The 20,396-nt window shown below is 32.7% G+C and overlaps 3 protein-coding genes across 4 annotated transcripts; all 3 read left to right on the forward strand.

The window, feature by feature from the left end:
• The first annotated feature begins 986 nt into the window (after positions 1 to 986).
• Positions 987 to 5,322, forward strand: LOC130014580 (beta-glucosidase 11-like). Its single transcript, XM_050348023.2, has 14 exons — positions 987 to 1,419; positions 1,643 to 1,780; positions 1,866 to 1,929; positions 2,471 to 2,526; positions 2,611 to 2,686; positions 2,784 to 2,855; positions 2,952 to 3,039; positions 3,131 to 3,386; positions 3,552 to 3,667; positions 3,783 to 4,000; positions 4,213 to 4,241; positions 4,320 to 4,407; positions 4,597 to 4,687; positions 4,774 to 5,322. The coding sequence occupies exons 2-14, from the start codon at positions 1,646 to 1,648 to the stop codon at positions 5,027 to 5,029; spliced, it is 1,545 nt and encodes a 514-aa protein (XP_050203980.1). The 5' UTR covers positions 987 to 1,419; positions 1,643 to 1,645; the 3' UTR covers positions 5,030 to 5,322.
• Positions 5,323 to 5,921: 599 nt separating this feature from the next.
• LOC126654005 (beta-glucosidase 11-like) lies at positions 5,922 to 9,150 on the forward strand. The gene is made up of 13 exons (XM_050348033.2): positions 5,922 to 6,278; positions 6,361 to 6,424; positions 6,529 to 6,584; positions 6,665 to 6,740; positions 6,813 to 6,884; positions 6,973 to 7,060; positions 7,147 to 7,402; positions 7,521 to 7,636; positions 7,710 to 7,930; positions 8,050 to 8,081; positions 8,326 to 8,413; positions 8,528 to 8,618; positions 8,699 to 9,150. Exons 1-13 carry the CDS (start codon positions 6,138 to 6,140, stop codon positions 8,943 to 8,945), a joined length of 1,548 nt encoding a protein of 515 aa, XP_050203990.1. The 5' UTR covers positions 5,922 to 6,137; the 3' UTR covers positions 8,946 to 9,150.
• A 7,716-nt stretch (positions 9,151 to 16,866) lies between these two features.
• LOC130014581 (beta-glucosidase 22-like) lies at positions 16,867 to 20,349 on the forward strand. Of its 2 annotated transcripts, XM_050348035.2 has the most exons (13): positions 16,867 to 17,092; positions 17,182 to 17,245; positions 17,316 to 17,353; positions 17,430 to 17,505; positions 17,602 to 17,673; positions 17,768 to 17,855; positions 17,947 to 18,202; positions 18,540 to 18,655; positions 18,752 to 18,972; positions 19,059 to 19,096; positions 19,185 to 19,272; positions 19,403 to 19,493; positions 19,989 to 20,349. In XM_050348035.2, exons 1-13 carry the CDS (start codon positions 16,958 to 16,960, stop codon positions 20,215 to 20,217), a joined length of 1,512 nt encoding a protein of 503 aa, XP_050203992.1. In that variant the 5' UTR covers positions 16,867 to 16,957; the 3' UTR covers positions 20,218 to 20,349. The 2 variants fall into 2 exon arrangements, with proteins under 2 accessions (XP_050203992.1, XP_050203993.1); XM_050348036.2 differs by lacking the exon at positions 17,182 to 17,245 and having other exon boundaries at positions 16,977 to 17,092.
• The last annotated feature ends 47 nt before the right edge of the window (positions 20,350 to 20,396 follow it).

The raw sequence follows: 20,396 nt of genomic DNA on the forward strand, positions 1-20,396 counted from the left end.
TGAGGGATTTTTAAGGGGATAAGCCAATTTTTTAATTATGTAAACTGTTCTCCCAATTTTTTTCAGATCTTTTAATTATATAATTAACTGATAAATCCGTGTGCAAATAAAATGTACTCCCAATAGAAATATAACTAACGTTAGTATTAAAAAGTACTATTTAATCTTATTATTATTACTATTATAACATTAATTATACTAATACTAATTTCATATCTTTTCTTTGTCTTATGCAGATGCAATGTCAATTATACAAACGAATGTGGAAAATTTGACATTCCCTTTAAAAGTGCTTCAAAAAATAACTACAAAAATTATAAAATCAAGCATATGTTATATTGTAGCTGAAAACTCAAATTATTTAAGGAATTTGAACTTTGAATATCTTTATAAATTCATATTTCATGTTTAACAAATTCAATATGATATAATAGTAAAGTGTAAAAGAGCAAATAATAATTTTTTTTATTTTTGGAATCTATCAATACTTTTTTGTAGGAAAAATAGTGTAAGGACTCCATAATTTAAAACGGTCTTATAAAAAGGAAAATAACAATGCAGGTTTTCCATATGCTGGAACCCGATCCATATTTCATTATAAGAAGTAGCTACAAACAAATTTGCCAAGAAACAAAAGAACCTCATTGGAGATATAAAGACCAGATACCAGTAAGAAATATTTGAAAATATAAAATGCAAAAAATATATCGTAGATATTCAATATTTTAAAACAATTCACAACAAGGATCATTAGATTTTTTTTTTATTAGTTCATAAATTATGAATTTTAGTTTTTAAATAATTCTTTATATTACCTTTTTGAAATTTAATTATTCTATATATTATATATAAATTTGATCCGCGCAGGTGCGCGGTCTTTCGACTAGTTATGAAATAATTGAACAAGAGATGAATAGTTGTTCTAAAAATAAAAAATGAATTGAATGAAACTCTCTCACAAATTTAGAGGGGGCGTCCACCCTTTCTTAATAGTATTAAATTATACTGAGAGAAGGAGGAAGTGAGTCGTCTAAAGTGATTGCATTGGAAATAAAGAGTGGTCAACTACCATTTTGATAACCCCCGTTGAAGATGGCCTGAACAGGGGTCTCCGTCGAGGACTTGGCTTCATGGCCATCATTTTCTTTTGATTGCCCATGCTTTTTTGTATCATTTCCACAAATTTTAAGGAATCACGCTGTAGTTTTTGAAGCCGTTCATCTTGATTCTTGCTGGTTATGGTGATAATTGTTTAGGTTTGCACCTACCCACCGGAGAAAATCCCAAATAGAATGAAGAATAATAGTTACTTATAGACGACTGCAATGAGTATCCGAGTTTGACTTCTCCATTATTTTGTTCTAACCACGAAACGACGGCGTGGTTAGCTTTCGTACCAATAATGCTTGCTTTCACTCGGTAAGGCATTGAAAAGAATTACTAGTAAGTATTGCTTGAAAATGACATAACAAAAGTACCCTTTTAGTTTGTCATGTAATGAATAATTTGATATGTGCCAAGTGTCTATTGCAGAGCCTTAAATTTATTTGCAGCCCATCTAAATTTCAGATTGATCCTACCATAAATTTATAAGCTTTGTCTTCTGCTAATTAATGCAGCAACATTCTGTTTTCTCTAACAGGCGATGATGCACACACTTATATCAATACTTCTCTTTAATTTAGTATTTGTAGCAGTGTCAGTCCTTGGCGCTGATAGTTATAGCAGACAGGATTTTCCTTCTGGTTTTATTTTTGGTTCTGGCACTTCTGCTTATCAGGTTACTTATCTCTGCTGTTTACTGCATTAATCATTTGCATGTATGGATTGAGTAGATGATTGACTCAGTATTTGCAAAATGGAAGGTGGAAGGAGCAGCTGGCGAGGATGGTAGAACTCCCAGTGTATGGGATACTTTTGCTCATCAGGGTCAGTTTTGTTTTTACGTTACTAACCCATAGTGTCTGATGGATTTGTTCCAGTGATGGTTTTGAGGTGCGGATTAGGTCCGAGATAGTAAAAGGACTCTGTCCAATGGCCACTTCGATGCTTTAGTTAGTTGGGATCTTGAAGTAGTATACTACAGTAAAGTACTAGAGAAAATGAGAGTAGTTATACCTCGGTTACCTTAGTAATATGTTGTTTTGATTTATATACGCCTGTTCCTTGATTAATTCTTTGTAAGATAGCAATTTCGGATAAACGTAGCTTTTATATCATCATCACTGTCAATTCTGAATCTTTTTGAACTACTTGCAGCTGATTATCCCGACAAGATTCTGTTACCAATTTCTGTGTTGAAAAGCTTTTTTTATCGTGTATTTCCTTTATTAATTTTGCATTTACTGGATAATGATTTTGGCTCACCTAAAGATTGATGTGTTATTGACTTCTTGAAGAGCAGTACTGTATTTTCTGTACTTAAAATCTTCACTGAGAGTTGTTTTCTCTTCTGAAATTTAAATTCCAGGATTTTTGAATGGTGACACTGGAGATGTAGCAGCGGACGGATATCACAAATACAAGGTAAAATATAAATGAACTTAAAGCTAATTAATGAGCTCTATTTCAAGGGTTGAGCTACATTCTTGTGAAATTTTTTTACCGCAGGAAGATGTTCAACTTATGGTTGAAACTGGTTTGGATGCATATAGATTTTCAATCTCATGGCCCAGACTCATCCCCAGTATGAATTTTCTAATTGTAAATTTTAATTTCAAGATATCTGATAATAACAAATAGTTGACTAATACTTTTTTTGTTACTTGCATTTTCTTTTTCAGATGGAAGAGGCCCTGTCAATCCAAAGGGTTTACAGTATTACAACAATCTCATCAATGAGCTTATTCGTCATGGTTACTGCTTAAACTTTCACGTCCACTAACTTTTTTTTTTATTCAGATTTCTTTTCATTTGATAATTTGATTCTCTTTCATTTCTCCAAAAAACAGGCATCCAACCACATGTCACGCTATTCCATTATGATCACCCGCAGGTACTTGAAGATGAGTATGGTGGATGGATTAGCCGAAAAATAGTGTACGTATATTGTGTATTTGGCTCCGGTAATCTCTTCGGGGTAATCACCTGCCTTAGCATTGAGGTTGATGAAACATGAACTAATATGCAGGAAAGATTTTACAGATTATGCAGATGTTTGTTTCAGAGAGTTTGGGGATAGGGTCTCATACTGGACTACTCTGAACGAGCCTAATGTGTATCTGATGGCTGGTTATGACCTAGGAATGTTTCCGCCCAGGCGTTGCTCTCCTCCATTTGGATTCAACTGCACCAAAGGCAACTCCTCAACAGAACCATACTTGGTTGCTTATCATATCTTGATGGCACATACTTCAGCTGTGAGACTGTACAGGGAGAAGTATCAGGTAATGCTCATTTTATCGATCTTTTTCTTTTCCTTGAATTCTGAAACTTGATATGGATAGAAGTTTGGTACATACAGAATTAGTGGTTCCCTGTCAATTTCATTTCAGCTGTAATTTGTTCGTAGATTATTGAACCAGCGGATGTTTCTTTTGTTAATGGTGTAGCGCAAGCAGCTTGGATTTGTTGGGATAAATCTGTTTGGGTATGGATTTGTTCCTTTAACAAACTCAACAGAAGATGTGCTTGCAACTCAGAGAGTCAAAGATTTCTATGTTGGCTTGTAAGTTAAAATAGGCCAATCTAATTCTGTTTAATAACATCTGCTTTGCTTTTCCCTTAATTATGCTTGGAACATCATCATTTGATGTTTTATATATGATTCTGGCTTGTTGTAGGTTTATGAATCCTTTAGTGTTTGGAGACTATCCTGAAACAGTAAAAAGAAACGCAGGCTCAAGAATACCATCCTTCTCCAACTACGAATCCGAACAGGTTAAGGGTTCATTTGACTTTGTTGGTGTAAATTACTATTCGACGGTAACAATCAAAGACAACTCCGACGTCTTGAAATCTGAACATAGAGATTTTATGGATGATATGGCTATAGAGATGTGTAAGCATTTTACAAGCCATTACCTTGATTAGTAAAACTTGTTTTTCTTCATTCCTACTTTCCGCTTCAGTAAACTGAGGTTATTAGTAACAAATTTGCCATTAGATCTTGCTAAACTACTCTTAGATCATTATGCGACTTACTGTCCATTTCAAGCTCTACCTGGAAGGAATTAGCATTTTTCCTGAACTCCTTTTTCTTTCTCCTACCAGCATTTGGGATGACTACATCACCACCAGAGGTAACAGTTAAAAAAATGGATTTTGAAACTGATTCAACTTTTTATCGAATCTCTGACCACGTTTCCTCTTTTCCTCAGTCACCCGTCAGGTCTTGGGGTCTGCAATTAGTACTGGAAGACTTCAAGCAAGCTTATGGAAACCCACCTATTTACATTCATGAAAATGGTGTTTACTTGCCTCTCTTTTTCTCCTTGGCTGATATTAAATTTGAATATAATTATCTGCTCTACACCATTAGGCCCCTGAATGAAATTCATGGTTTTTGCTTTGAGATCATTTCTTTTTTCTTTAACTTCAGGTCGTTCATGCCATTTTACATCCCATTGATAAACTTGTTGATGCATTTGTTTCCAGGTCAGATGACCCCCCGAAATTCGTCACTGGAAGACATTTCTAGGGTGAAATGTCTTCATTCAAACATTGGGAGTCTACTTGATGCTGTCAGGTATGCATTGCGAATCACATTTTCATTCAAGTTTTATTTGTATTTGATCTAAATTGTCTTGTCTTTGGCATCTTCAAATTGGAAAGGAATGGATCAAATGCAAGAGGGTATATTACATGGTCTTTCTTGGATGTATTCGAGTTAATAGATGGCTACAATTCAAGCTACGGCTTGTATTACGTAGATCGAGATGATCTTGAACTGAAGAGATACCCTAAGCTCTCTGCACACTGGTTTTCTCACTTTTTGAAAGGAGGAAATGTCAATTCTGATCAAATTATCCAACTTGCCACAAGTTTTTCACCTGTATCTGCTAATCACTTCTTTCAGCAGATTTCATAATTCATATTCAAGTATTCATTTTAACTTTTGAACTATGAAGCACCAACACTTCTTGGAGGTTCCGTATGCAGGAGAGACGCATGGACACGTATGGGACATGGAAAATTAAGTGTCCCAACAGATTCTACGGTTGACAGGGAGGACACGTGGGGGGCATCCCAGGGAAGACACCTTGTTATTGGAGTTGATTGTAATAAATTAAACTTCTTATTTTACTTATATTATATGATAATTAATATTATTTACATAATATGTATATTTATTGTATGGATATATAAATAATGTGCAGTGTCTCTGCCGTGTCCGTATCTCATTTTTGTAATTTGTTGCTTGCCGTGTCCTTACCCCGTTCCTGTATCTGTGTCGGTGCTTCGTAGCTTTTTAACCATTTTTAGAGTGTGTTACTAAATGGTTACGTCACACACGAAAACCGAAATGGTAAAGGGCACTTTTTTTTGTAAAAATAAATTATAAATATTAAGTGATTCTTAGAAGGTACTTGAAAAAAAAATTTAAACACTTAAACGTAGTATTCAATAAATTTCCGTAAAACATAGCTTAAGGTTGCTACAGTACAGTAGAGCTAAAGTATGTGTAAATGACAATCGAAAGCCGACGAGTTTTTCTACCGACTAGAGAAGGTAAAGATATGAAGATAATTGTTTCTAGATATCATTTACATTCCAATCAATGATTTGGTCCTGGCAGTAATGATTTTTGCTCTAGAATACTAGAAAAGAACAAACAGCACGCATGATTATGCATGCTCTTTATCAAGTCGGTCAAAACATGGGTGGTCGGTATTAATACATCCAAATCAGATAATATCAGAAATATCTACACAAATACTTTAATAAAGAAGTTTCATGTCTAATGAATTGGTCTTTTCTGTAGGCCATAGCCTTGGAAACAGATGCTATAGACAACAGAGATAAAATGACAGATCATCTGTGTCTTGCTTTTGGAAAGATTCACAAAAAAGTCCTACATCACTGCGGGACAAGGATTTTGTATTTGGCGTTATTCTCTTTTAGAAAGAATTAAATCTGAGGAATGGAAGCCATTTTTTAGAATAATGGAAGTTGTAATAATTGACTTAAGCTTGTGAATGTGTCTGAAAATGCTGAGGATTTTATGCATACTGCTTGTTTTGTTAAATCTTGCAGTGGCAGTTTTATGTTCGGACGAGTATAGCAGAGAGGATTTTCCTGCTGATTTTATCTTTGGTTCTAGCACCTCTGCTTATCAGGTTTCTTAAACTAGATTTTATTAGACATTTCTGTACCATCTGGAGGAAAGTTTTTTATAGTGTTCATATTCTATTTTCCAAGGTTGAAGGTGCAGCAAGCGAGGATGGGAGGAAACCAAGTATTTGGGATACTTTCGTTCACGAGGGTCGGGTTTTGTTTCATTCATTCGTTCCTTGTTTATGTGATTTAAGATTTGTCACTTGTAGTATGTTTGATCAGTATGGATGTTGATTTCTGCTGAATTTTCAGGGAAAATGGGCGGGGTAACTGCAGATGTGTCAGTTGATCAGTATCACAAATATAAGGTCAATAGAATTGAAAGTTCAAACTGTTAATTCAATATGACAAGCTATGATTATGTTATGATCATGATTTTACTGTGCAGGAAGATGTCAAACTCATGGTTGAAACTGGTTTAGATGCTTATAGATTTTCCATCTCATGGCCGAGACTCATCCCGAGTATGATTTCTTGTCTGCAGCTTCATATGTTTTGGTGGTTGATTTATTTATTTATTTAATTTTTCCAACCAGATGGAAGAGGACCGGTCAACCCCAAGGGCATAGAGTATTACAACAATCTCATCGACGAGCTTATCAGCAATGGTTACTGTCAAAACTTTCAAAAAATTCTGATGTTTGTTTAATGTTAATTGTTTTATTTATTGCTCTCTTCTCTTCTGGGATAAAGCAGGCATCCAGCCGCATGTTACAATATATCATTATGATCATCCTCAGGCTCTTGAGGACGAGTACAGAGCATGGCTTAGTCCAAATATAGTGTATTGCAATCAACCCGAGTATTGTTTTGTTTATTACTTAACGGCGATGAATTTGGCTTAAAATGTTATATCTATTGTGGATGCAGGAAGGATTATACAGCTTTTGCAGATGTGTGTTTCAGAGAATTTGGCGATAGGGTTTTGCATTGGACTACTTTGAACGAGCCTAATGTTCTTACGTTTTTCAGTTATGACTTCGGCATCTTGCCTCCCAGTCGATGTTCCGCTCCATTTGGATTTAACTGTTCTCAGGGCAACTCTTCATCTGAGCCATACTTGGCTACTCATCATCTCTTATTGGCCCATGCATCAGCTGCAACACTGTACAAGAAAAAGTATCAGGTCCTAATTACCCATTTTATCAATTGAATTCTTTTTTGCACAAATCTAGAATTTTACTTGAATTACGAAGAATCAGTTTCTAGTTCTTTTGATGACAATTTTGAACGATTGATTGCAGGCAAAGCAACATGGATTTATTGGCATAAATCTCTTAACAGCTGGGATTAAACCTCTAACAAATTCTAAAGAGGATTTACTTGCAGCTTCTAGAGTCACTGAATTCTTTATTGGCTTGTAAGTTATGAAGTTAAATATTTTTCCAGTTTTTGTCAGCTTTATATTCTAATGTTTATGCTTATGACAACAGGTTTATGGATCCTCTAACGTTTGGTGACTATCCTGACACGATAAAGAAAAGAGTTGGCTTAAGACTACCGTCTTTCACCAATCAGCAATCCAAACAGATCAAAGGTTCATTTGATTTCCTCGGATTTAATCACTACTTCTCACTGATCGTTAAAGATAAATCCGCCAACTCTGAGTCCAAGCAAAGAGACTTTTTGGCAGACATTGCAGTAGAAATGAAAGGTAAGCACTATATTTATCAGTTGGGGATAAAAACGCCTACTGTCTCTTATTCTACTTATATCCTGACATTGATCAACTAAACTGAAATTGTTTCCGTTTTGTGACTTATATTGTTGCAGTAGCTGATTGGAACATAACAGAATCATTTGAGGTAAGAGTTGAAGTAAATTGAAACCAAGTTATTATTATTAATAATCATATAGGATCCCCGAAAATTTTGTATTTATAACATTTTCTCTTAGAAGTAACCGTTTCGCTGTTTTCCATTTCAGCATTTTCCATTTCAGAGTTTCCGTTTCCGTGCAATATAGATAGAGAGTAGAGATTAAATAAAACGTTAATACTAATGATTGAAATTCTTGTAATGTTAACGTTGGTCTATATATAAAATTCAGTATCCTATAAGTGCATGGGGCATACAACATGTGCTGGAGTACTTCAAGCAAGTTTATGGCAACCCTCCAATTTACATTCATGAAAATGGTATCCTTCATCTCTTTGCTATAATTTCATCAGAAGGCATTGCTATACACAGTAATTCTATCACTTTCTTCGCAATGTTCACTCTGAAAACTGCTGGCATGTATTTATTGGCAGGCCAACGGACCATGCGGACTTCATCGTTGGAAGACACTTCGAGAGTCAAGTACATGAGTGCATATATGGGAAGTGTGCTTGATGCTATTAGGTACTATCTTCCACCATCTGTTCTGTTCTTTAAATGGTATCTTTAATTCTTGTCTCATTTTGTTCTTGGAAATTTTGAAGGAACGGATCAAACACGAGAGGGTATTTTACATGGTCTTTCTTAGATATATTTGAGTTACTGGGTGGCTATGAACCGTGCTTCGGACTGTATTACGTAGACATTGATGACCCGGAACTGAAAAGATATCCTAAGCTCTCTGCTCATTGGTACTCTCATTTCTTGAAGGGAGGAAAAGTTAGTTGTGATGGTGATATTCAGCTCTCAGAGTATGCATCTTCTGTTTCTGGCAATCACTTGTTTCAGTAGAATACTGCAGATTGACAATAAAATATGAATATAGAAGTCCATCATTCATCTGGAAGTATATACCACAATTGTTTACTTCATAGTTGTTTGATATGTATGTTATATTCATAAATTGTAATGCTTAATGTGTGGAATCATGTTTTGAAGGCAGCAGTACTGATGATTGTAATTTTTTGAAGTGTTATGTAGTACGGAAATTTTGTCAGTTTTATATTTTATTTTTGTTTTTGAAAATGATTTAGAAAAATTATAAACATAACATATTTGTATAAAAAAATAAATATAATATTTCGCCATTTATATGCTACTAGTGGCGGATTAGGATTCCGACTCAGAAGGCGGAATTTTGTTATTTGGCTATTCCAAAAAAATTAAGATCAACATGTACCGTTCAACTATATTTTTTTATTCATAAAAAAATTAGACCTAATGTAATACAGTTTAATTATTTATTAATTTGTTCTACTACACGACACATTTGGTCAAAAAAAATTAAAACATGAGGAGAAAAAGAAAAAAAATGAACTTAATGGAGAATATATATAAACAAAAGATTATTTCTGATTTTATCTCTAATGATTGTTTTTTTTAAACTGTAATACAAGGCATGGTTGCGGATAGAGATATCAATTTCAGTTATGTCCCTCTGAACTGCAATCAAGTTGTTCACGCGCTTGTAAAATGAGGTGTTTTCTTTGGAAAAAACTGTAACTTTCACAGAGATATTCGTTTTCCGATAAATGAGCTTGTAACTTTTGATTCAAGTTATACAATCGTTCCTTTCAAAAAAAAAATGTAATACAAGGCCAAACGACAAAAGATAAATAAACGTCAAATAACCTAAAAAAGTTAGAGTTGCGACGTTGAATTTCAGCATTGCAACTCGTCTTCAACCAGTTACAACCAACAAATGGTGGTATCCGGGGGCGAAGGTCGAGGCCCCATGCATCACCAGTTCTTGGAATCTTGCTGGCGAAGCCCCCCTCCCTGGTTCCGCCCCTAGTGCTACTATAAAGCACAAAAACTTCAATAAAGTCGTGTGTGCCGTTTCAGAAATGTTTTAGAAACCGGAAACTCATACTAAACGTTTCGAGTCTTTCGGTAGATTAAAAAAATAGACAGTTGTAAGAAAAAATCTAAACAATTCTCAATAAATATATTTTTTTAAATCAATTATCCATAATTTTATTATTCACTACAGTAAATCGTATCTTCTTGTTTTTATTGGGTTAATTATATTTTAATTTTTTTATTAATTGCCATAAATATATAAATAAAATTTAATATATAGCATTTTATAATTTTTAATATTTTGAATATATCTCTATATTTTATTATTTACATGTTTCATGTCCTTCATTTTAAAAAAATATCGTTTTCCCGTGTCCATTTTCTGTCGTTTCCCCATGTCTGTTTCACGTCGTTTCCATTTTCCGTATTCGTTTCCGTGCCATCTAGGTGTGCTATGAACAAAGGAAACCTTATAAGCTGAAAGACACTGTAAATTTTGATGATCATGAAGGGTGGAAATCCCATGCCCCATAGAATTTTCAGTTTTTTATGGGTAGAATGTTGGTTCATTTTGAAAACCTGAATTTGAGGTTTTGAATTCCACCTCTAAATATAAAACAACTTTAAAATATTTTTCAAAAAGTGTAATAGCTTCATACATCGAATGGTACCTGAAACCAAAAAATAAAAGTCACACAACGTGACAATAATTTCTGTCTTTTGGTCTAATAATCACTCTTCTGCAGATTAAAGCAGATTAAATTATAGGCTTAATCACCACAAATATCTGACATTTTAGTCTCTTTTCACTTGTACATTTTGTAATTTTGTCTATATTATCCTAATTCGCACTTTTCGTTTCTAATTACACCTTAAAAATTAACCTTTTTTCACTAGAAAAAATGTAAATTTGATTCTTTATTTTTAATTTATTTTTTGAAAAGTATTAAATATACTAAAAGTGAAGGATCTAATTGACATTTTTATACAAAAAGTGAAGGATTAAATTAGTTTTTTTCTAATGAAAAAGGGTCAATTCAGTTTTTAGGGTGTAATTGGAAACGAAAGGTGCGAATTGGTGATATAGATAAAATTGAAACGTCAGGGTGCAAGTGAAAAAGGGTTAAAAGATCGGGTTTTTTTTTTGCGATTAAACCTAAATTATATGGCTTTATCATTGAACAAATGACATAAAACAATAATTATAATATTTTACTTCATAAGTCCAAATGTACCTGTAATTTTCGAGCACACGTCATTAGTGAGCTCATACTCTGGTCCAAATAAGTCTCTCTTAATTTTGGAATTATGTCCTTTTTAATGTCATCAAATCAAGAAAATCTTTTCTTCTGAAAAAGATAGGGAAAATGGAGAAAAATGAAAAAGATAATTTTTCTGATAAATGCTTTGGAGAAAAGTGCAAACAAGTCATCATTATCCTTCCTGTCCTGGTTTCAGACCAATTCCGGGTAGTGCCATATGTCTCACAATTTGTATTTAAAAGTTGATAATTTATAAATAAACATATTGTACACAATTACAACACGTTTGTAATTTTTTAAGAATTAAATCATTAATATATTTAAAATATTCATATAATAAATCATGAGAGCATTAACTATTTTTCTCTTTAATTAACATTAATAATAATAACTTTTTATTTTTATAAAACAAAAAAATGATTTTTTTTAATTTCTACAGGATGAAAGAAATAATAAATTAGATTTAAAGATCTAATAAAAAAAAGTGATAGTACAAAGACCTAATAAGTTTTTATCAATCTAATAATAAAATTTTATCCATCTTAAACTTTTTATTTTACCCAATATTATAAAATTCTGATAATGTTTTTTTAATAATTTTTTTGTATTATTCATTTTATAGAAAAGATTTGAGTCGCGAATATAGCTAATATCAAAGAAAACATCGGAATTAGTGAAAGAATCAGTTGAAATCTTTACTAAATTAAGAAGCTTGATTTTCTTGCATGCCATGATGACCCTTCACTTCAATTACAAGTTTTAATTTTCTTGACATGCAATCTAAATTTTAATGAAAATAGAAAAAAAAAAGATATTAGAATTATTTAATCTTCACAGTATCTAAATTAGCACCTATTTCGCAAATCATGAATTTAATTTTTCTTTCGTCTTCGTTTCTTCAAATCAAATAGAAACAAAGATTTTATGAGATGGAAAGAGACAGTCTTTTGGATGCAATTTTAAAAAATGTTGCCATTTTATGTGGATTTTTAATGGCAACCATTTTGATGGTTCTTGGAATTGTAGATCATGAAAAGGTTTTGAGGCAAGCAAAATCTCCACAACGGCATGCAACGGCTACATTTTTTCTAGTAATTCTGGTGATTTATTTTGGGATTTTTATGCTTTTTGCAATCATTCAATGTGTTGATGGTTTCAGACTCATCTTCTATTCTCATAAAATTGCTCCCACTACAGACACGGCTGAGCCGCCTGCATTGGTGGCGGCTCAAGAGTTGGCCGCGGCTCAACAGCTGCCCGTGGCTCAGCCATGATTTTGACGGTCTTTCTCTATCTTTTGAGTGATAATTACACACAACGGTTGTGTCTACCAGATCTTTTTTTCTCGGATGTGAATTTGAAATTGCAAATCTGGAATTGACTGTCTTTATCGAATCAGTCTCGGTTTTACGATGAAAGCTTCAAACTAGGTAGCCAATGAGATGTTTGCGATAGTGGAATACTTAATTTTATTTAATTTTTATCATTAAATATTCTAACGTTGTAAATGTATTACTGGTTTGTTACACGAATAATGTATCACTACTATTGTATTGAATAACTTTTTTTTTGACCTTATAATTTGTAGTTATGATCAACCATAGCCTTTCATTTTTTTTATTTAACGAAGGTAATTGAAGCCAAGACACAATAAAGAAAGTAGTTTGTTTGTGTATCATTAATTTATACAACAATAGGATATATTTGCATACCTATTTTTATCATTATAGATTCTTTTACTTTATTTCTTAATTATTAGTCAAATACAAACAATCAAATTAAATTTTGTTAATTTACAATCAGATTAAACCATGCATTTTTAGCGTTCTAGTATGTGTAGTTTGTTGATCTTAAAAGATTGATTAAAAAAGAAAAGAAAAAGATGACGAATAGACATTGTTGTTCTCATTTGGATAGATGAATTTTCTAACATTTGTGGAAAATTTGATCTTAGCAAATTTCTGTATAGCCTACATACTATTTGAACTATCTAATAAATTCAAAGTTAGAAAAAAAAATTAAACTTAAACTGAAAAAAAGTTTATGAATCCGCGGAATTATAGCTCATTGGTTTAGGCGTTGTTTGAGGAAAGCTCTCGAGGAAAGAATTTAAAGCAAGAACATGTTCAAGGGGTAAATGACAAAATGTTATAACTTTTTCGGGTTCTTATGCTTAAAATGTATTAATAAAATTAGCAATTAGAATCTTGTAGTTATATGTTTTGTTTCGGCCATTGAATAATAGCATAAAGGTCGCAGTTCATGTCAAGAACTGTTGAAAGGGAAAAGGCCAAATATAAGACAACATTACAGGTCAAATAAGAGAAGCAAAATCAAACTAAAACTTTCAAACTTTTTTTCTGTATTATTATAAACATTATTAGGTGTGTATAAAAATTAAGAATAACCAAATTAAATTGCTAATTTCAATAAATATTATAAAATTAATTTTTTTTAGCTTAGTTTTGGTTATTACTCCTTTTCGCTTGAGTTTTAGTGCAAATCTTTAAAAAAAAATTATAATTTTAGTCCGGTCCAATTTCTAAATAAAATAAAATTCTAATTTAACTAGGGGTGGGCAAAAAAACCGGTCAAACCGATTAACCGAACCGAAACTGAAAAACCGAACCGGAAAATGTGGTTAACCGGTCCAACGGTTTAGGTTTAGGTTTTGATTTTTAGTTTTCATGGTTAATGGTTTAGGTTTAGGTTTTGGATTTCTAAAAACCGTGGTTAACTGGTTAACCGGTTTATATATATATATATATATAAGGATGGCAATGGGGCGGGGTGGGGGTGGGGAAGCTATCCCCATCCCCGTCCCCACTTCTATGGGGAATCCCCATCCCCGTCCCCATTTATTTGATGGGGTTTAATTCATCCCCATCCCCATACCCGTGGGTTCCCCATCCCCATGGGGATCCCCACATCCCCGTCTAATTCTAATATAAATATTTAAATATTTTTATTATTTTCATGAAACATTTAAGAAAAAAATATGAGCTGTTCAATACTAATAATAATAAAAAATTATAAATTAAATTAACCAAAAATTAATTAATCGTCTAAAATATTCAACAATTTTAAATTTAAAAATAATATAATTAAAATAAAATAAAAAATCGTTAAAAATCATTACTTAATATTCTGATAATTAAATAAAGTTATTAAAAATTATGGTTAATATATTAAAAAGTATATAAAACTAAATCGGGTCCCCATGGGGACGGGGATGGGGATCCCCATGGGGTGGGGACTACACTCCCCGTCCCCTCCCCATCCTCGTGGATGGAGAATAATCTTCACCCATCCCCGTACCCATGGGGACAATTGGTGGGGATTCCCCGCCCCATTAGGGGCGGGTCCTATGGGGATCGGGGAATCCCCTCCCCATTGCCATCCCTATATATATATATATATATATATATATATTCATATATTTTTATAATTAATAAGATATATTTTATGATCTATAAAATAATATTGATTTTATAATATACACAATAAAATTTAAATATAAAAATATATTGACATATATTTTATTTAGGAATATTTATATATTTTAGGAGATTTTATATATGAAAATATTGTAAAAGAAAATTGTTTTCCTTATTAAAATATTTACTTAACAAAAATAGAAATATTTAAGTCTATAAATAGTAGAAAGTGGACGTGAACAACACTACAAACAATTCAAAAAATACAAACCTAGCTTTAATATTACTCATAAATTATTTGTAAATAATAATAGTTTTAAATATTTGCATTGATTTAACTATTTATAAGATAGTTTAGATTTATATTTTTTTAATATAATTTGAATTTTTATAGTTTTTTTTTGTTTGCTAAAAAATCAAATAGAATTAAAAATATATCTTTTTTTGTCTTTAATTTTTCTAATGGTTATATGGTTAAAAACCGCAAAACCGAAAAATCGAACCGTTTTTTATGGTTAACCAATTTACCGGTTAACCGTTTAAAATTTTAGGTTTAGGTTTTTAATTTTAAAAACCGTATTACAATGGACCGGTTTACAAATTACCCTCATGGACCGGTTAACCGGTCCATGCCCACCCCTAAATTTAACTGACCTAATAGTAAAATAAATCAAACCTTTAAAGGTTGTTGCATCATTATTCAACAAATTTAATTTTTATAATAATGTCTCTAATTTATTATTTTGTTGTAATTTTAGTCAATTTTTTTTCTAATTAGTTTAATTGTTCCATTTTTTTTCTAAATATTAACTCCGTAATTAGTAATTCAATTTTTAAAATTTCGAAATTTAACTTCTAATATTTTTAAAAAATAAGAAATAACATTAAAATCTAATTCTAATTTTTTTAATTTTTCGATGGTTAAAGTAAAAATAAATAAATTTAAAGTTAAAAATGATTAGAATAGGAAAACTCAACAAATATATATTGTATTGAGGTGGAAAATTTAAAAAAAAAAACTAAAATTATAACAAAATGTTAAAACTAGACCATTATTATAAAAAATTTAAAATATTAAATAAAAGTACAACAATCCATAAAAGTTTATTTTACTATTAAACTATTTAATTGTATTCCGTTTAAATCGAATACACGTCCTAAATCGAATGCCCAAGTGCAAAGCATAAAATCGGAAATAGAGCTTTCATGGGCCAAGGCTGTCGTATATGTTCATAGAAAATAGCCAACGACAAGCGACAAATCTTTTTGTCTACTGAGTCATTATGTAGAAAGGCCATGCCCATCCATGGTGGTCCTACAAAAAGATCGCAAATTTGCAATCACAGAAATTTAATAGTGCGTGTTGCTTCAAATTATGTAATTTAAAATTTAGCTTTTATGAATAAAAATTATAGTTTTTTTTGTTTTAAAATATGTAGAGCCCTGCTAAGTGTGTAAACGAGTTGGACGTTAAACTCGTAAATTACTCGAAATCGACTTGAAAATTTGAAATAAGTTTGAGCTCGAGCTACTTGAACTTCATCTTAAGCCGAGTTTAAATATCAATTAAGAAGGCTAGTGAGGCTTGCGAGACTAAACGGAAATAAACGAGTCTCATACACATAAAAATAATAATTTATTTCTAATTATATTAGCTTTTAATAATTTTAATTGAAGGCTATATCATTTTAATTGGTTAAATATTATATTTGTTGAAATAAAAAATAAAATGCATCAAATATTATAACTTTTTAATATTTTTTAAAATTTGAGTCGAACTCGAACTTTAAAATTTAAGCCTATTACTGTTTGAGTTCGAACTTGTATAACACACTCGAATTTGGCGTAACTTGAATTCCACCCTTTTTATGCAATAGTGCCAAAAGGCTAGAGTTTTCTTATTTTTAAAAAAATTATCTAAAAATTTAGGTAGACTCGGTCTACCACGTCATCCGTAGACCAAACCTATCACATTATGACACATCATTAAAATGATGGCAATCTTGTAATATTACTATTCAAATGTATAAATAAGTAAAAAACGAATTTTTCAAATAATTTTTTATATATAATTAAAAAGAGGAGCACTTAATCACGACTTGAGTAGAATGCTCCTCAGCCTTATACCATTTGAGTTATAGTTGGTCGGTAATAATCTTTTTTAGTAGTAACTTTCTACTGTATGAACTTTGAACTTGGATCAAGTGAGCAATTAACTGTTATTATAAATTAATGCTTCAAAGTTAGGATTTAAAAGAGAAACTCGTAACTCCACTGTTTGTTCTCATTAAAAAGCTTGACGATGAGGAAGCTTGGACTTTATTTCATACCAATAATCACACTTAATTTAGCATTCTCAGTGTTTTCTGCTGACCAATATAACAGGCAAGATTTTCCTCCAGGCTTCATTTTTGGTGCTGCAACTTCTGCTTATCAGGTCAGTCAGCTGCTCTGCATCATCATCAACAATTATATGCCAAAAATAAAAGTACCAAAATAATCATTTAATGGAGTTTCTTGAAAAAGGTGGAAGGTGCAGCAAATGAGGATGGACGTAGTCCTGCTGCTTGGGATATCTTTTCTCATGGCAGTTAGTAATTTTCCTTCTAATTAGTAGTACTTCATTTTTCTGCGAGTTCAATTTCTTTTTCGTGTTGCAGGTGGAGCTATGGGAGTTGACGGGTATCGCAAATATAAGGTTGTTTACCAAATTTGAATAACCAAAATCCGTGTTTTCTTTCAAGTTGGGTTAATTTGTGACTTTGTTCTTGCAGGAAGATGTCAAACTCATGGCTCAAACTGGACTAGATGCCTATAGATTTTCCATTTCATGGTCAAGACTTCTTCCAAGTATGATTTGTTTGTTGCAGTACTTTCATATGAACCAATTAACTAGTGAAACAGCTTCTGAATAATTTATCATTATCTTCAAAATTTGCATGTCAGAGGGAAGAGGTGCTATCAATCCCAAAGGGTTACAGTTTTACAACAATCTCATCAATGAACTTATTAGCCATGGTGAGAGCTAAAAGAAATTTCTATGAATTTAGCTACTAAAAAAACAAAATTAAAGCATCCCTTTTTGTAATTGATATGTTGGTAAATGAATTAGGCATCGAGGCGCATGTTTCGTTATACAATTATGATCATCCGCAGTTGCTTGAAGATGAATATGGAGGGTGGATTAACAGAAATATTGTGTATGTATATATATTAGTTGATTCATGTTCTTAATTTTGTTTCTTTGCACCTAACTGAAAGGAGATGATGAAAATGTTTGTATATTTGTAGGAAAGACTTTACAGAATATGCAGAGGTGTGCTTCAGAGAATTTGGTGACAGGGTTTCCTCTTGGACTACTATTAATGAGCCTAACATTTTTGCAATGGGAGGTTATGATCTCGGAGTTGTTCCGCCTGGACGATGCTCCTATCCATTTGGAATCAATTGCTCCAAAGGCAATTCTACTTTCGAGCCCTATTTGGCAGCTCATCATATGTTACTGGCTCATGCATCAACTGTCGGATTATACAGAAGAAAGTATCAGGTAATAACGAACTTCTTGTGCGGGGCATAGTCGAGTTTGGGAAGGTCCACAAGGATTTAGCTCTTTTACATGAAAGTCCAAGTCTGGTCCAAATCTAATATATATTATCCAAACCCGATCTATAAATTAGATTTATGCATACTCGGACCAAATAATAGTTCAATACTACATGTTAAAAAATATGCCTAATACATGCTCGTGTTCAAGCCGGATTTGATGAAAAAAATAAGTGCCTAAGTCTTCAAACTAACCTGGTCTAGGCAGACGGAACGGGTATCCAATCTGGGAACACCAAATTATACTTGTCATGATCAAAATTTAAAACATTGTTTTGCAGGACAAGCAGCATGGAGTAATAGGGCTCACTCTTTATGCCTTTGGCCTTGTTCCTATAACTAATTCAACGGCAGATATAGCTGCTACACAAAGAGCCAAAGACTTCATGTATGGTTGGTAAGTTTGCAACAATTTTCCCAAAAAAAAAAGGACTAGTTTTAACAATTTGATGAATTTATTACCTATTCTTTTATCTCTTTACTGTTATTTCAGGTTTATGAATCCATTGGTGTTCGGAGATTATCCGGACATAATGAAGAAGAATGCACACTCAAGAATCCCGGTCTTAACCAGTGAAGAATCCAAATTGGTCAAGGGAGCATTTGACTTCTTCGGGTTGATACATTACACTACAGTTTACATCAAAGATAACTCTAAGACTTTGAATCTGGAACCCAGAGACTATACTGCAGACATGGCTGCAGCTATGTTCAGTATGTTCTTAACTCGCCATTACTAGACTTGTTATGCACTCTACTCGTGAATCTAACGCAATTCATTGAATTCTCGATTCTGGCAGCGGACGTAGACCATCCATATGTATTAGTCCCAGATGAGGTCAGAATCTGATTCCTATATTTTCTTCTTCGTCGTCGACACTTCATTGTTGTTCATTGTAATTTACTAACAGTTCTGTCTAACCCAGTTTCCTATAAGGTCTCGGGGTATGGAAGCATTATTGGAGCACATTAAGCAAGCTTATGGAAATCCTCATATTTACATCCACGAAAACGGTCTCCTCTCTCTCCTTTACAAGAAATATATTGTTGACATAAAAATTTAGAGTTTTAGAAGCGTTTTCTGAATATATGTTATGTTCTAAACGGTTTCTCTTATGCCTCTAACTAGTGAACATATTTGCAGGACAAACGAACCGACATAATTCTTCATTGGAAGATATCTCAAGGGTGGAATATCTGGAAGCATACATTGGGAGTTTACTTGATGCAATCCGGTTATCTATTTATCCTCTATTTATCTTGCATAAGAACTTCTGCAGTTTCACATTTCGACATTTCAATTCTGTCTTCTTCTTTTTCGTCTTGATAACTTCTGTTTCGTAGTTCCCGTGTTTTCTCGCTCCATAGTTTATCATTAATGCAAGCTTTTTACAAGTTACTTGTAAATCACATCCAGTGTTTTAAAAACCGGACCGGCCGGTCGATCCGGTTAAACCGGGAACCAGCCAGTGATCCGGTCAAAAACTGCAAAAAACTGGATTTTATGGTTGAACTGGGTTGAACCGGGTTGGACCAGATTGAACCGGTGAACCGGTAAAAAAACCGATGAACCAGAAATGTCTTTAATCTTTCTAAAAACTATTAAACTGGTTGAACCGGTCATTGAAGCGGTTGAGCTGGGAACCGGTGGCCTCACCGGTTTGGCCACCGGTTCGGTTTTAAAACACCGATCACATCTAAACTCTTTTTCCATTTTGAAATTTGTGCAGGAATGGGTCGAATACGAAAGGGTATTTCGTATGGTCATTTATGGATTTATACGAGTTACTGGATGGCTATAAATCAGGCTATGGTCTCTATTTTGTAGATTTTGATGATCCGGATTGGAAAAGAGTACCAAAGCAATCTGCACATTGGTACTCTTACTTTTTAAAAGGCGGAACAGTTGGCGGAGTTGAAAACAGATCTTTCAAGTCATCGCTTGTTTCTATAGTTTAATGCTTCTTGGAAATTCGTTCCGTAATTGTGCTTGTTAAACTGAAAACAAAATTTAGATGAATTCAAATCAATTATGTTATATTTCACATTATAAATACTATAAATAAAAGATACATAATCTTACGATGTAAACTGAATTTACCTCTGTAAAACTTTTATCCTCTTTATAAAATTTCAGC

The sequence above is a fragment of the Mercurialis annua genome, linkage group LG6 (assembly GCF_937616625.2).
Source record: "Mercurialis annua linkage group LG6, ddMerAnnu1.2, whole genome shotgun sequence".
NCBI classification, from domain to species: Eukaryota; Viridiplantae; Streptophyta; class Magnoliopsida; order Malpighiales; family Euphorbiaceae; genus Mercurialis; species Mercurialis annua.

Bases quoted from the DNA above. Each gene is read 5' to 3' on its own strand.
- LOC130014580 (XM_050348023.2), top strand. From the start codon at position 1,646: ATGATGCACACACTTATATCAATACTTCTCTTTAATTTAGTATTTGTA. The intron at 3,387-3,551 runs GTAATGCTCATT...TTAATGGTGTAG, and splicing joins TGTACAGGGAGAAGTATCAG to CGCAAGCAGCTTGGATTTGT. The intron at 4,001-4,212 runs GTAAGCATTTTA...TTCTCCTACCAG, and splicing joins TGATATGGCTATAGAGATGT to CATTTGGGATGACTACATCA.
- LOC126654005 (XM_050348033.2), top strand. From the start codon at position 6,138: ATGTGTCTGAAAATGCTGAGGATTTTATGCATACTGCTTGTTTTGTTA. The intron at 6,425-6,528 runs GTCGGGTTTTGT...CTGAATTTTCAG, and splicing joins GGATACTTTCGTTCACGAGG to GGAAAATGGGCGGGGTAACT. The intron at 7,637-7,709 runs GTAAGTTATGAA...TTATGACAACAG, and splicing joins ACTGAATTCTTTATTGGCTT to GTTTATGGATCCTCTAACGT.
- LOC130014581 (XM_050348035.2), top strand. From the start codon at position 16,958: ATGAGGAAGCTTGGACTTTATTTCATACCAATAATCACACTTAATTTA. The intron at 18,656-18,751 runs GTAAGTTTGCAA...CTGTTATTTCAG, and splicing joins AAAGACTTCATGTATGGTTG to GTTTATGAATCCATTGGTGT. The intron at 18,973-19,058 runs GTATGTTCTTAA...CGATTCTGGCAG, and splicing joins CATGGCTGCAGCTATGTTCA to CGGACGTAGACCATCCATAT.